General features: G+C 36.6%; 1 protein-coding gene across 2 annotated transcripts; it reads left to right on the top strand.

The window, feature by feature from the left end:
• Window positions 1-537: 537 nt before the first annotated feature.
• rfc1 (replication factor C (activator 1) 1) lies at window positions 538-14,785 on the top strand. 2 transcript variants are annotated; one of them, XM_042715036.1, is made up of 24 exons: window positions 538-666; window positions 1,181-1,285; window positions 1,518-1,584; window positions 2,246-2,350; window positions 2,447-2,751; window positions 2,838-2,912; window positions 4,418-4,495; window positions 4,701-5,036; window positions 5,177-5,284; window positions 5,407-5,586; window positions 5,723-5,827; window positions 6,386-6,770; window positions 7,701-7,810; window positions 7,982-8,096; window positions 8,179-8,267; window positions 9,537-9,674; window positions 10,045-10,140; window positions 10,216-10,314; window positions 10,432-10,586; window positions 11,679-11,796; window positions 12,407-12,552; window positions 12,635-12,848; window positions 12,971-13,153; window positions 14,626-14,785. In XM_042715036.1, the coding sequence occupies exons 1-24, from the start codon at window positions 664-666 to the stop codon at window positions 14,725-14,727; spliced, it is 3,417 nt and encodes a 1,138-aa protein (XP_042570970.1). In that variant the 5' UTR covers window positions 538-663; the 3' UTR covers window positions 14,728-14,785. The 2 variants fall into 2 exon arrangements, with proteins under 2 accessions (XP_042570970.1, XP_042570912.1); XM_042714978.1 differs by having other exon boundaries at window positions 7,698-7,810.
• Window positions 14,786-15,734: the final 949 nt, after the last annotated feature.

The following is a 15,734-nucleotide window of genomic DNA, read 5'->3' as shown; positions in this document are numbered from 1 at the left end:
TCAAAAGTAACTAACTAGCTGTTTTATGGAGGGTAACTGTAATATTATTACTAATATCTTAATAGTAATTAGTTACACTGTTAGTTACTGCAAAAAGTAATATTATTACTGTAACTAGTTACTGCCCAACACTGGCTGAGAATCATCTTTGTAAAAAGTTTGGTTAAAAATAGTCTGAAACCTAAAAACTGCTTGAATGAAAAAAAATAAATAAATAAGTTTTTGCATATACATGTCTTTTCATGTCTATTTTTTTTTTATAACTTAATCATGTATATATATATATATATATATATATATATATATATATATATATATATATATATATATATATATATATATATATATATATATATATAATATTTACCTGGCCTCCTCTACATAGGTCATAGAATAAAATATTAATAAAATAAAATATTCAAAAATGTATTTTTTTCTACATTTGTTTCTTATGCTCCAACCAATGTAATGACATACATAAAAAAAAAATCACAAAACTTTTTTTTATGAACCGTTTCGGCGTCTCAATCTGAATCTGCTCCGCGCGTCATCACTCTGCGCCTGAGTTGAGCATCATTGGCGCCAAAGAGCTTCGGAGAAGCGCTGCTGTCGCCTAATTTGTCCCCCCAAAAATAAAGACACGCTTTTGACACATGCTTAGAAATGGTGAGTCGCCTTAATAATGCACCTTGTGTAGAAATACTGACACACTTAGAGCAGCTGCTCGGGCTGTTTGGCTAAAGATAGAGCAGTTAGCTCCAACTTGCAGTCTTTACGTGTTTGCTAAACTAACGCTAGAGCTACAAAAACAATAAAACATACACATGCTATTTATGAACTTGGCACCCCATGCTCCTGTGCTCCGGTGCATTTGTTTACATCTTGTTCGAGCGACATGTAAGCTTTCAAATTAGCCATAACTGAACGATTAATATCGTTACAGGCCTTTATGATACTGTATAACAATACAGTACAGTTGTTTATGTTTTGCTATTGACGAAGCACCTGCTTCTTGATTGTAATTGTCAACTTTTTGAAATGTAAACATGCACCAGAACAAACTCAGCCTGCGGTTGCTATGCTACTTGCTCTGCATTGCAAGTTTAGTAGCCTGTGCCATTATAAAATAATAATAAAACTACATTAAATGTTATTAAATATTGCTTTGTGTGTATTTCAGGACATCCGGAGGTTTTTTGCACCTAGCAAACCTGCGGCACCCAAACCTTCAAATACAAGCAGCACTGATGAAGAGCAGAAGAAGAAACCGAAATCAAAAACTAAGGTAGAACAACAGTGTGTGAAATAAATTACAGATGTTCAAGGCTGTGATTTGTACAGAATCTGTAAATATGAGAATGCATCTACAGTGTAACTTCATTCTTGTATTCTCTTTATTTGCATGAGTTTGCATGCTGATGTTTTATGCATCCTGCGGTGCTACACGATCTCTCTCTCTCTCTCTCTCTCCCTCTCTCTCTCTCTCTCTCTCTCTCTCTTTCTCTTTCTCTCTCCAGGTCAAAAGCCCCAGATCTGATGAAAAACCCTCTGGAAAGCGAAAGAAAAGAGTCATAATTGATTCAGGTTCATTAAGAGCATTTATCAAATATTGGTAAAATTATGATGAGGATGAAGACCCTCGTGGTCACAGTGTTAGGAGAGCCATGGATATTTGAAAAAGTGTCAAATAAATAATTAAAATAAAAAAATTGAATAAATGTAATATCCTACTAAATAAAAATTACATTATTTACCTTAATATAAACTAAATATATTAAAAATATTTTAGAGATATTTATAACACGGTAACACTTGTTCATTAGTTAACGATAGTTAACTGTATTAGTTAACCTGAACTAAGCACGAACAATACAGTATTTATTAATCTTACTTTATGCTAAATCTACTAATGCGTTATAAAAATCAAACGTTGTTTTTGTTAACATTAGTTAACGCACTGTGAACTAACATGAACAAACAATAACAAAGATCAATAAATACAATCAACAAATGTATTGTTCATTGTTAGTTTGCTGTTAGGAAATGACACCTTTTGTAAAGTCTTACCAATACTAACTTTTCACAACACAAATTGGGTCTTTATGCAAGAAACTATACCGATGCCTGTTAAATTTTAGGATGGGGGTCCCTTACATGAGGGTGATCATGTTTGTGGCATCTGAAAGGTTGAACACCCCTGAAATCACACTATATTTAGTTGTTCTCGTCTCTCATCTTATCTTAGACTCTGAGGAAGAGAAAAAGGAGAAGAAGAAGACCAAAAAGAGCGCTAAAGAGACTGACGCCCCTACAGCGAAGAAACACCCGGTAACTTACGTGTCTGATTCTGGTGAGGGAGTCAACAAATGCATTTCCGCATGTATAATAAAATGCTATGAATATGACAAGCATGTACTCTTCTTTTGTCCTCTTTTTATTTTTCCAGATTCGGATGATACATTTATGACTCTGAAAAAGACCAGACGAAAAGAAAATGGAACTGCTGAAGGCAAGAAAGAATCAGGTCCGGGAAAAGCAAAACAAGTCTCTTCCAGTAAATCCCCGACCAAATCCCCAAACGCACTCTCAAAGGGAGCGGCGAAGAGCTCTCAGCCCACCGTCTCCTCAAAGGTGGCGGCACCAACCCCACCGAAACACATGCCCATCTCAGTAGCAGACTTCTTTGGGAGCTCAAGTGTTCAGAGGTCAGAGAAGAGAATGGTGGCCAGTACCAGCACTAAGAGGAAGGCAGTGAGTAGAGAGAGTCTGTGTGTGTGTGTGTGTACACGCTTAAAGTGTAGAAAAATTCAAACTCATCACTGTTCGGTCTTGTCCAGCCCTCGCAGGACACTGAAGAGTCGCTCAGTGATGAAGCCATTGCTAAACAACTTCAGATGGATGAAGACATGGAGGTTGGTTCAGGACACGTTTATATGCACAATAAATCTCCGAAATCTCAGAGTTCGGTCGTTTAAAATTCTCATTGATAAAAATGAAAACAACTGCATTTGTTTTCCACAAGAGCATTTGGACATGCATTTTATTTTTTTATTTTCTGTATCCAAAAAGTACCTTAAAGGGAAAGTTCACCCTGGAATGAAAATTTAGTTGTCAGTTACTTTCAGTTCAAGTTTATTTGTATACCGCTTTTTACAATACAAATCATTGCAAAGCAACTTTACAGAAAATTAAGTTTCTACAATATTTAGTAGTAGCTTATCAGTGATGACTCAGTTTATGTGCATGCGGCAGAAATGTTCCGAAAAATCAATAAAAGACGTAAACAAACAGACGATTAACACTATTAACAGCAATTATGCAATCAAACTTATAGCAAAATGTGGTAGTTCTGTATGTTGTCTCTGGGTTAGCATCATCTGAGGTCCTCTGAGGGGTTGGCATCATCTCTTCTCAGGTGTTCTGGATCCAGACTGGAGCTTGTGTAAATCCCAGCAGAAACAGAGAAACAAATAGAGACATAATTAGCGTAGCTGCTGTTCCAGCCAAGTAAAATTAATTAGTTTAACCCAATCTAAAGAATAATAATGCACATTTGATCAGATATAACTGCAGTCCAAAATTACGAGATGCATTATTTGAATGCTTGGCCAAAGAGGTGTGTTTTTAATCTAGATTTAAACAGAGAGAGTGTGTGTCTGAGCCCCGAACATTATCAGGAAGGCTATTCCAGAGTTTGGGAGCCAAATGTGAAAAAGCTCTACCTCCTTTAGTGGACTTTGCTATCCTAGGTACTATCAAAAGTCCAGCGTTTTGTGACCTTCGGGAGCGTGATGGGTTGTAGCATGGTAGAAGACTAGTTAGGTACGCAGGAGCTATACCATTAAGGACCTTATAAATAAGTAATAATATTTTGTAACTGATACGGAACTTAATAGGTAGCCAGTGCAGAGACTGTAGAATTGGGGTAATATGATCATATTTTCTTGACCTGCTTAGGACTCTAGCTGCTGCATTTTGGACTACCTGTAGCTTGTTTATTGAGGATGCAGGACAACCACCTAGAAGTGCATTACAAATAGTCCAGTCTAGAGGTCATGAAAGCATGAACTTGCTTTTCTGCATCAGGAACAGGTAACATGTTTCGTAGCTTGGCAATGTTTCTAAGATGGAAGAATGCTGTTTTTGTAACTGAGCCTCATGTTGTTCAAATCTGAATCTTTTAAAAATGTTGGTAACCAAACAGTAGCCATTGACTTCCATTGTTTATTCTCCATACTATAGTATTTGGTTACCAACATTTTTGGGTGAACTGTCTCTTTAATGAAAAAATGATGCGTGTAAATGTGGTCGCTGTGCTTTATATCTAGTTCATTATCATGCAGAAATTGTTAATTTTCAATATGTATGAACACATGAAGCAGAAGCTGTGTGTGTGTGTGTGTGTGTTTTGTGATAGTTGGAAAAGAAGATCCATGATGATGAGGAATTTGCAAGAACATTAGCCATGCTGGATGAAGCTCCCTCACCGAAAAAGGTTGGAAAGTTGTCTTTAGTTTGTCTTAACACTGCATCATCTACTGATTTAAACATGCATATTGATCATTTTGTCCTGTGTACTAATTTATTCAAAATACATAAAAAATGCAATTCAGTTCAAATTTAAATATGTCTGGTATCAAAATTATTAAATGAACTAAAAAAACTTTTTTATTCACCGTTCATTCATGTTTTTTTCTTAGGCTCGAGTGGACTCTGTCTCTCCATCCAAGAGCAGAGCAAGTGCCTCAGACACCAAACCCAGAAAGGACCCGTCCCCTAAACAAAGTCCCGTGAAGACCAGCTCCAAACTGGCTCAGATGAAAAGGCGACAGGAAGAAGAGGAAGAGCAAAGGAAGAAAGACAGGGGTGAAAAACAAATTAAGATCTCTCCTAAGAAAGAGCCCATCTCTCCAGCTACCTCAGAGCGAGTAGCTACGCCCAAAACAGCAAGCGTTTCCACAGGAGCGACGAAATCAAGGAATGTTTCCACACCTAAAACTGACGGTGCACCTAAAACCTCACCAACAAAACCAGAGGTACATCATTCACATATTTAGTTAGGATTTATTTATTTTCCTAAATGTTAGAAGTTAATATATCAGTGTAATATTTTTAATTGTGTTGTTCTAAGTTAAAAGCGTTAGTGTGCAAACCAAGAGCTTCTCTGTCATTTCAGAATAAAAGTCCTGAGGACTTAGAGAAAAAACGGGCAAATTCGTCAGCCTACCGTAACTATTTGAACAGAGAAGGACCACGAGCACTGGGGTCTAAAGAGATCCCGCAGGTAAAAACACCTCAGCGAAACTCGACCGAAAGCTCGTCTCATTGCTGTTTATGATTGTCTTTAAGGAATCCTATTATACTCGTACTTTAAACTGCTTAGACAGTGTCCTGTGTGTGTTTCAGGGAGAAGAGAACTGTCTGGAGGGTTGTGTGTTTGTGTTGACCGGTGTGTTAGAGTCTCTCGAGAGGGATGATGCTAAGTCACTAATAGAGCGATATGGCGGGAAAGTCACGGGAAACGTCAGCCGTAAAACCACTTACCTCGTTCTGGGACGAGACAGCGGGGCCTCGAAGTCTGAGAAGGTCCTAATTTTCATGATTTTTCTGAGCATTCAATTCAAACATGAGTGTCGCATAACCATATTTATTCTTAATGTACCCTTTTAATTAAATTAAATGTAGTTTTTCTAACATAATGTGTTAAATGTTTATTCTTTAGGCGGAGAGTTTTGGTACTAAGATCATAAACGAAGATGAGTTGTTGGACCTCATAAGAACCAAACCAGGCAAGAAGTCTAAATACGAGATCGCGGCAGAGGCAGAGGTAAATAAAGCAGTTCCCATCAACACTCCTGTTCTTTTTTTTTTTTTTTAATTAATTGTTCAGCCCTATTTTAATGTTGCATTAAGTTGAATTAATTATTAGCTTTTCATCTACTCAAAAAAAAAAAAAAAAAAACAGTTTAGGAAACCCTGGTTTTATTTTTAAAAATGAAGAAATTACGATATTTGGAATTCAGGAATTTTGGAATTTTACAGTGCACTATAAAATAAAATGATTTTATTAAATGCTTCATGTATTATTTTATTGAAGAAGTGCTGTATTGCAATATATTTCTTATTTTGTTTAATATTTTTATTCAATAATAATTACAATAAAATAAATCACATTTTATAGTTATATTGTCGGGGTCTAAAACAACGGGAATTTGTTTTTCCCAAAACGTTCAGTGGTTCGTACACAACAACGTCTTCGGTGCATTTTTTCATATTGAAATACATATTGCAGAAAAACGATTGTGCATACAAAATATGTAATTTTTTGGGGGGGGGATTTGAATTTGGTTCATTTTACAAACTCTGTCTATTTTCAATATTGCAGAATAAATCGTTTAAAGCAAGGACTCCAGACTCTAGAGACAAACGCACTCCGTCCAAGAAGGCCACTCCACAAGGGCCCAGCCCCAACAAGAGAAGCCCTTCAAAGGGGAAGTCTAAGCCTGGCTCGGCTTCTAAATCTGGAACACTTGGCGCCTCTCGTTCAGAGGTCAAAAAGAGTTTGAGCTTTGATCAAACCAAGAGAGCATCCCCTGTATCGCACTCTACCCCTGAGAATGATGGGAGCAGCCTGTTGTGGGTGGATAAGTACCGCCCTCGTAGTCTGAAGAACCTGATCGGCCAGCAGGGGGATCAGAGTTGTGCTAACAAGCTTCTACGTTGGTTACAGAACTGGCATAAACATCACAGCGGCATTACAAAAGCACCAGGTCAGTGTTTAGAGTTTGCTCCTACTGTTTGTTGGCAGGCAGTGGCACTAGTTAATTTAAAATTGAGTATGACAAGTGCTTTTCTAAAAGTACAATTTTTCCATATGGTCTCAGTTAATATGACGTAATAGTAATTGTATAAGATAAGAATTAGAAATGTTGTTTATAATGGGTTTTATATGGAGTTTAGCATGTCATACTGTGAAATCTGTTCAGTTTTATGTCAACTACCTGTGTTTGGAATGGCATACTACCAGTATGCATCAATGCATGCTACATTTTTCAAAGCATATGTGTTACCCTAGACCACAAAAGCAGTCTTAAGTCTCTGGGGTATATTTGTAGCAATAGCCTTTGTACATTGTCTGGGTCAAAATTATAGATTTTTCTTGTATGTCAAAAATCATTAGGATATTAAGTAAGGATCACGTTCCATGAAGATATTTTGTAAATTTCCTATCGTAAATATATCAAAACTTAATTTTTGATTAGTAATATGCATTGCTAAGAATGTCATTTGGACAACTTTTTTTTTTTTTTTGAGCACCCTCAGATTTCAGATATTCAAATAGTTGTAACTCTGCCAAAAATGGTCCGATCCTAACAAACCATACATCAGTGGAAAGCTTATTTATTTAAAATTGACCCTTATGACTGGTTTTGTGGTCCAGGGTCACATATTATATATAACCAGAATTCAATGTTTCCCATAATGCTGTGCGCTTGACCATAAGCATATGCACCAGATTTGACTCTTTAGCTTTAGCTTTTTAATGGTGCATACTGTTTTGTACTTACTAGCATCTGATTAGTAGTATATACTGTGTAGTATGCATACTAGTATCCCATTCCGACTAAATGTGTTTTTTCTAATGCACTGCAGAGACTAAAATTCCGTTTAACTAGTTTTCAATGTTTTTTGGGAAGCAGCCAAATTCGGTAAGTTTGGGAGTAAAGATGACGGTTCTGGATTTAAGGCCGCATTGTTGTCTGGGCCTCCTGGTGTTGGGAAGACCACTACTGCTGCCCTCGTCTGTGAGGTCAGTTCATTCTCACTCATATTTAAATATAACCTAACATTTTGTTTGTAATCGTTTTAAAGTGTCTAACATGGGATCCAGGATTAAATCATTAGTGAATGATTGTAAACACTGCGTGCCTGTTTTTACAGTTTCACAGCATGGTTAATAGCGTTCCATATGTGCTTGTAGGAGTTGGGTTACAGCTACGTGGAGATGAATGCGAGCTGCACCCGCAGTAAGAACAGCTTAAAGGAAGTGATCGCAGAGTCACTCAACAACACCAGCATTAAGAACTTCTATACCGGTAGTGACCTTAATTAATAGGCTTGAGTTATACTTCGGTGATTATAATGTAAACACTGTGTTTCTGTGTTTAATGGCGTCAGGTGCATCTCAGACGGTGAGCAGTAAACATGTCCTCATAATGGACGAGGTGGACGGGATGGCAGGAAATGAAGACAGAGGAGGAATACAGGTAGACATGCATTATTGCTCTTTACCAGAGGTGGTGCTCAAGGCACAAAAATGGACTAGATGGATAAGTTTAAATCCTTATGGGTTCTTAAGGTGTGTGTGCAATTAGCTTAATGATTACTGAATACTGCACAGTATTTATTGTATACTGTTTACATATATTTTTTAAATATCGTGTGTAACAGTTGCCATTGTTACAAAATAAATGTTTCAAACAGTATTATGCTACATTTGTGACATGATCACATTGTTAACTCCAAGCTTCATTTTTGAGTGCAACACCTAAAATTCAATCAAAAACTGATTATTTTATTTATTGATAATCCATTGCACTCAAATGTGCATCACCATACCGAAGATAAGCTCAGTTCTATTTCCATTTAATCTTGAATTTAATTTAGAGAGTGCAATTATAGTTATCTTGGGTTAGAGAAGGTCAAGTCATTGCAAGCGTGTGATACAGTAATCCATGCGATACGCTCTGTTGTATACTGTTTATTCTGAGCAAGTTTTCTGTGCATGTACATACTTTGTGCAACATGTAGACTACAAGCCGTTAAATGCATGCCATTAAACTGGTACATGTGCACAGCAGTGTTTCAAGTCTCACTGTGGTCAGAGAATGTCTAATATGGCGAGAAGTTTCACTCTCACTAAACTTCCGGCTTCTGAACTGGTTGCAGTTCCACTCTGATTCCATATGAAGGCGCTCACAGGACGAGTGCAGAATGAATGGAGGTCAATGGCGGTATACCCCCCAAAATCCACTTTTCTCAGGATATCATTTTTTGTCTAGTAATTTGAATGTTGTTTTCGAAAGGAGATGCAAAGAAATTACACAATGCTGGGTGTTAAGATTTTTTAGAGTCACTTATTTGCTTTAAAAAGTATTTTAAAATGTCAATGACGTCATACGTTATAGTTCATTAGCAGAATGCTAGCGTGTTACGGGCAACAACAACTCAACCTGTAAGAAATCGAAAGGACATAAGTACTCGTTCATTCAACTTTCGACCTATAACCCATGTTGAACTTGCAAAACCTACAATCAGATCTGAGATTTCTCAACGGCAATCAGGTGAAAGGGACAAATTTAGCCGTCTAGCCCCATAGACTCCCATTCATTTTGCACTCATGGCGATCGCCCCCAGTGGAACTCTGGTGGAACTGCATCCAAAATTCGGTACAATAGGACTTAATAGGGACTGGGAAGACTCTCCGTAGACGGGCTATGCTGTGGTTCTTGACTCTTGCCCTTTGACCCACACAGGAGATGATTGGTCTGATAAAACAGTCAAAGATTCCCATCATCTGCATGTGCAATGACCGTAATCATCAGAAGATCCGCTCGCTGGCCAACTACTGCTACGACCTGAGGTTTCAGAGACCCCGCGTTGAGCAGATCAAGGTGAAATTAAATCAGTGTTTATTATATAAAAGACATCATTTTAATATTTTTGGCAGCAATGTGTTCACATGATCGGTGTCACTTTAGTAAGTGATCTAGAAATACAGCAGAATCTAGTGCAAAACCTCACTTTGTTTTTTTTTGTATATTTATTTTCAGGTTTAAACATCATAGGTTTATTTTGTAGTAATAACTGTAAATGTGATGCATAATTATATAGAATCTAACCCAAACCATATATGAAGTACACTTTGTTAGTTATTAGTAGTTAATACTACTTTTGTGTTTAATTACAATATAACAAAGCCACCTTAACATAAACCATAAAAAAAAAAAAAAAAATGTTTACGTTTCCTCTTTGCCCAATCAGGGGGCTGTGATGTCTATAGCTTTCAAAGAGGGTCTGAAAATCCCACCCCCGGCACTTAATGAAGTCATCCTGGCGTCCAATCAGGATATTCGGCAGGTATGACATTAACAAGCAAATCTGTGTCTGCTACATTAGTCTGTATCAGTTTGGTGCTTATATTTCTGCTCCTAGGTACTGCATAATCTAAGCATGTGGGCAGCTAAAGACAAAGTCATGACTTACGACCAGGCCAAAGCTGACGCTAACAGTGCTAGGAAGGACATGAAACTGGTATATGTGCACACTGTTAAATACATGATACAGTACTCACTGGACAAGCACTGGTGCATTGATGAGATGAGAGGGCTGTACTGAATGACGAGATCTGTGTGTTTTGCACACATGCAGGGTCCCTTTGATGTGTGTCGGAAGGTGTTTGCTTCAGGAGAGGAAAGCGCGCACATGACTTTGATTGACAAATCAGACCTTTTCTTCCATGATTACTCTTTAGCACCACTATTTGTTCAGGAAAACTACCTGCATGTCCGACCAGCCGCTGCAGGGTGAGTTTTAGACGTGCACACGAAGCGAAAAATTTACATTACAGTATTTTCCCAAATTGTTACAGTATGCATTATATATATCTCAATATTTTGCATTTGCTTTTTGATCATTTAAAAGGAGATTGTTGCTTGTTAACAATATAAAAAAAGCATGATCTAGATAGAACAGCTGTTACAAAGTACATAAAAAAATGTGTGCAAAATCAACAAAATATGTAGACATAGTGACCACTTACTGCTTTTTACCGCATTAACACAATTTAAAATCATATTTAGGTATCAATTTAAAAATATGATCTTCACCAACACTTTGTTTTACAGTGTCCTTGTTACACATCATACATGTACGTACCATAGTAATAAGAAATTGTGCATAATAACAAGCAACTAGCAACAAGCAACTGTTGCATGATTGTGTAGTTTACACGACGTAGTTTTTTATGTTTTTAGAAAGGCCTGACCAGGGACTGGGGTTGCAAATTAGCCTACTGGCTAGAAACCTTTTATGCAACACATTTACACATTTTGTTATGGCTTTGTCTATGATAATTATGTATGTAACAATGTGCGCTGCATTGTCCCTGATAAATAAATAAATAAATAAAAAAAAAATAAAAATAAAAACTAACCCTAAACCAAACCCTAATTCTAAACTAAGTACATGTTGTTAATTAATATAATATTGCTCATTACCTAACCGTATAATTACACTGTAACAAGAGCACCTTAAAATAAATTGTAGCCCAATCAAAGAACAAAGAAACTAATAATTACACAGTTGCATAAAACCATTGGCAGGTCTATTGGTTTGCATAATGTACAGATGTATTTTGACTGATAAAAATTGCCTTGTTGTCCTTAGAAAAAAAAGGTTAACTTTTAACATGATCACAATTTACACAGTTTTCCCTGATTTTGTCATCAGCAAAATTATTGCAATAATATCTTTAATATTCAGTGCATTGACCAGCTTTAATGCCCAATAACATTTGCATCTTGTAACTTGTGCATGTATTTATTTAATAAGACTTAAACTGTTCTAAGTGCAGATGAGAGCATGATAATATAACTGTGACGTTTGATGTTTCTCAGGGGAAATCTGAAGAATCATCTGGTGCTGTTGAGTAAAACGGCAGACAGTATTTGCGATGGAAATTTAGTGGACAAACAGATCCGCTCCAGACAGGCATGGTCTCTGCTCCCCACACAGGTGACACACTTCCCTGCCATTATCTTCTCATCAGTGTTGAGCAACAAATCCTCAGTCAGCAGTAGGGCTGCACAATTAATTGCAATTAATTCAAATCGTGATTACAAAGCTGCAATTACTTCGATTTTTCTGTGTACTTAAGATGTGTGTTTTTTTTCCACTCTATAGGGATTTTTTCATTGTTTTAATTTTAGTATAACATTATAATACCATGCATATTTTACCTTTTTTTATGTAAAGAAGAAACCAAACCAATGTATAATTGACATTTGAGGCTTAATGCAATAGAAAAGTTTTTTAGAGTTAGTTTTCAGCTTATTTTCATATAAAATACGGCATGCAGTTGCTTCAAACAATGGTATAAATTGATAATAATCGCAATTATAATTTCAAGGGAATAATTGACAATTATGATTTTTTTTGTCATAATCAACAGTTTTGATTGCTGTAGCGGCACTGAGATAATCAGGCTCTAAAGTGACCCTTTTACAAAATAACATTTTTGACACAGAAACACTGAAACAAAAGCTGATTTGTAAAATATTACAAAATCTGTTCACATAGGTCAAGTATTTTGCATAGAGGAGTAAAAGCATTTTTTTTCCCGCAGGCGATTTATGCGAGCGTGTTGCCGGGGGAACTGATGCGGGGTTATATGAGTCAGTTTCCGACCTTTCCCAGCTGGTTGGGCAAGTTCTCATCAGCTGGCAAACACAGCCGCATCATACAGGAGCTCGCTTCACACATGAGCCTAAAGTGAGAAAACACACACAAACACTTCCCTTCCTCCGTGTCTGACGTATGAAGTCTTTAAACCACATTTATGCTTCCCCTGCAGGACGTTAAGCAGCAAGGAAGCAATAAATCTGGATTACCTGCCGTATTTGCGCTCAGCAGTGTTAGAGCCTCTTCAGTCGCAGGGTTCGGAGGGAGCCGGTCAGAGCGTGCAGCTCATGGATGATTATGACCTTATCAAAGAGGATGTTGATAACATGATGGAGATCAGCACTTGGGGCGGACAGCCGGATCCTTACTCTAAACTGGACTCCAAGGTGTGTGTGTGTGTGTGTGTGCTTTGACAGATGCCTGCTCAGTCTGAGTGTTTAACTAAAACATCTGGAGGTGCTGCAGGCCACACTTTATCCCCATCAGCTCTGTTTTTTCCTTTCTGCAGGTGAAAGCTGCGTTTACAAGAGCCTACAATAAGGAATCGCATCTTACGCCGTACTCTTTACAAGTGGTTAAGAAAAGCCGTAAAGGCGCTGTTGACCCTGAGCTCATAGGAGAGCTTGACGGTGAATCTCAGCTCCAGGAAGAGGAAGAAGATAATGGCGTTACTTCAGATGCAATGATAAAGGTAGATATCACAATCTCTCATTTCGACTGGCCGTGTTTTACAGTCATGTACAACAATAACATCTCATTTGCAAGGACAAGCTACCCAAAAATGTAAATTCTGTCATTTGTTACTTACCTACATGTTGTTCCAAACACACAATACTTCTCATCGTCGAAACTTTTAATCTTCTGGTGTTGTGTGGTCTTTTTTTTTTTTTACTTCATCAGAATGGTACGAAACTTGGAAAAGGTTCTGGCACAATCATTTTTTTTAAAAAATCACAGACATGATTGGAAAAAGTTCGAAAACAGTCCTGAAAAATATAGTCATAGTTGTATTGTTGGAAAAGAATAGGAAACGAGTTACTGCACCCAAACAAAATCTTACTCAAAGCTCATTTTTAAAACTTGTTTAGATTTATGGCTTTGATTTTCTTGCAGTTTTAGAGTAAACGTGTTTTGGAAAATATAGATTTCATATAAAATTTTAAAGTATTTTTGTGCATTTTTCATTATAGTTTCACTTTATTATTTTTTAACTTAATTAAGTAAAGTTTCTTCCTTAAAAAGAGGTCAAAAGTCTGTGCTCCAGAGCATTCAAGATTTATGACAGTTAAGTTGGAAATTAAATTTTCAGGTCTTTGCTTAAAAAGTGGTTAACGGGTAATAAATGGATTATGACTATACCATAATTTAGTACCATAAAAACTCCTAAAAATACAAATTATTAAATACAATTTTGTTTCAAACTCAAAATATAGTATGTAAATTTTTTTTTTTAAATAAAAAAGGTTATTTTTGACCACCACGCAAACACCTGTCCCTCCATCAAAAGTCAACGAAACCAGAACTTTGATGCTTCAAAATGTTAAATAAATAGTTCTTGACCCAAACCTGTGGTTTAAAGAAAGATTACTTTTTCCATACATTTGTAAAGAATGGAGACGTCCAATAAAAGTTGTCTAAATGCCTCATTCTCTATATACTGCAAATCTTCTGAAACCTCTGTGAGTTGAGTTCAGCGAGTTGAGAAACTTGAGAAACAGATCTGTGTCTTAAAGACATGGCTTCAGGAGAGTCATAATGGCTGCTTTTATAATTTTGCAAATCTTTTGAAATCTTCAGCCGCTGTTTTTAATTAAAAAAGTGAAAGCTTGGAACAACATGAGGTTGAGTTAATGACAACCTTTTTTTTTTATTATTATTATGGGGTGAGCTATCCCTTTAAACACTTATAGTTTTGTCGCGAGCAGTAAAGTTTGTTAGAATCTAAACCCGCTGAATTCATACGGCCATCATTTTAAATCTATATGTTATTTGTGATGTGCACGTTACATATTTATTACACATTTTGGCTAATTTGATTATGCCGTTGCATGCATGTATTCATTTCTGCAGAATTCCACATTTTGCATATAGGCAGGATTTCACAAAAAATCATTCACAGTGCTACATCATTATTCATCTGACTTCTGTTTTTCATTCTCACAGCAGAAAAAAGCCAAACCAGCAAAAGACATCAAGCAAGAGAAACCAGGGGCTTCTGGGAAGGGGAAGGGCAGGGGTAAAGGAAAGGGAAAAGTAGTGAACTGAGATAATCATAGAAGGGAACGAGACAAACCCTTCCCCTCTCTCTCTCTCTTTCTCTGCTTATTCAGCACTGCAGGGACCAGCAGCCTCTCTCTCTCTCTTTCTCTGTTTTCACAAAGATGTGAGCAGCTCTATAAACAGATCTTTTTTTGTCTGCGAGTCATATTTGTGCACTTCCTGAAAGCCATCACTCACCGCGGGGACCAGCAGCTGGGGGTGGACCGCACAATTACACACAAGTTATTATATAGTTCACAATTCATCAAGCAGATCAGACTTAACACATGCATCACACTGTTAACACACGCTGTTAAAGCTATATTCATCTCAAAGATAAACAGAATTAAGTGCTCTTAATGTCACTGTACTCGACAAAAAAACACAAGAACATTAATAAAATATTCTCCACATTTTCACACATCAAAACACACATAAACCCTGCCTCAAAACACGTATAATAACAACACTACTCTCCACACCACCTAGAAAACACCACACGTGATGTAAATATGATATATGCCGTATTAGCTTTTTCACTTTGAATACATGCAGATAAATATATATATATACAAACAATCCCTTTCTTAGTGTTTTCTACGGCAGTACTTTTGGATACAGAGTGATATTAGCCTGAAGATTATTGTGTAAATGACTAAATGTGTGCGATTTGAAAATTAAAACAAATTATGTCTTAGAGATGTATTGTGTTTGCCGCTTATAATTATCTCCATGGCTCATTCTGCTTGAACCAGAATGGTAAAAACGGCTCAATTATACTCTAATTGCAACTCACTACATTGCTTTTTTTATTATTTATTTATTTTTTTAATTAAAATTGCAGTATTACACTTTTAGCACTTAATTTGTAGTCTAATTTGAGACTTTAACAGACAGTTATTTAATGCAATAAAATAATTTATTTTGTATACAGGTAAATTTACAGTAGAAAAAGATAAATCTATGAGCTGATGAGTATTGATTGTCATTCTAATAGACGCATGTAATGCCTC

Source organism: Cyprinus carpio, chromosome A1 (genome assembly GCF_018340385.1).
Source record: "Cyprinus carpio isolate SPL01 chromosome A1, ASM1834038v1, whole genome shotgun sequence".
NCBI lineage: Eukaryota > Metazoa > Chordata > Actinopteri > Cypriniformes > Cyprinidae > Cyprinus > Cyprinus carpio.
The sequence above is the reverse complement of the archived record's forward strand: the minus strand, read 5'-3'. Positions and strand labels throughout refer to the sequence as shown.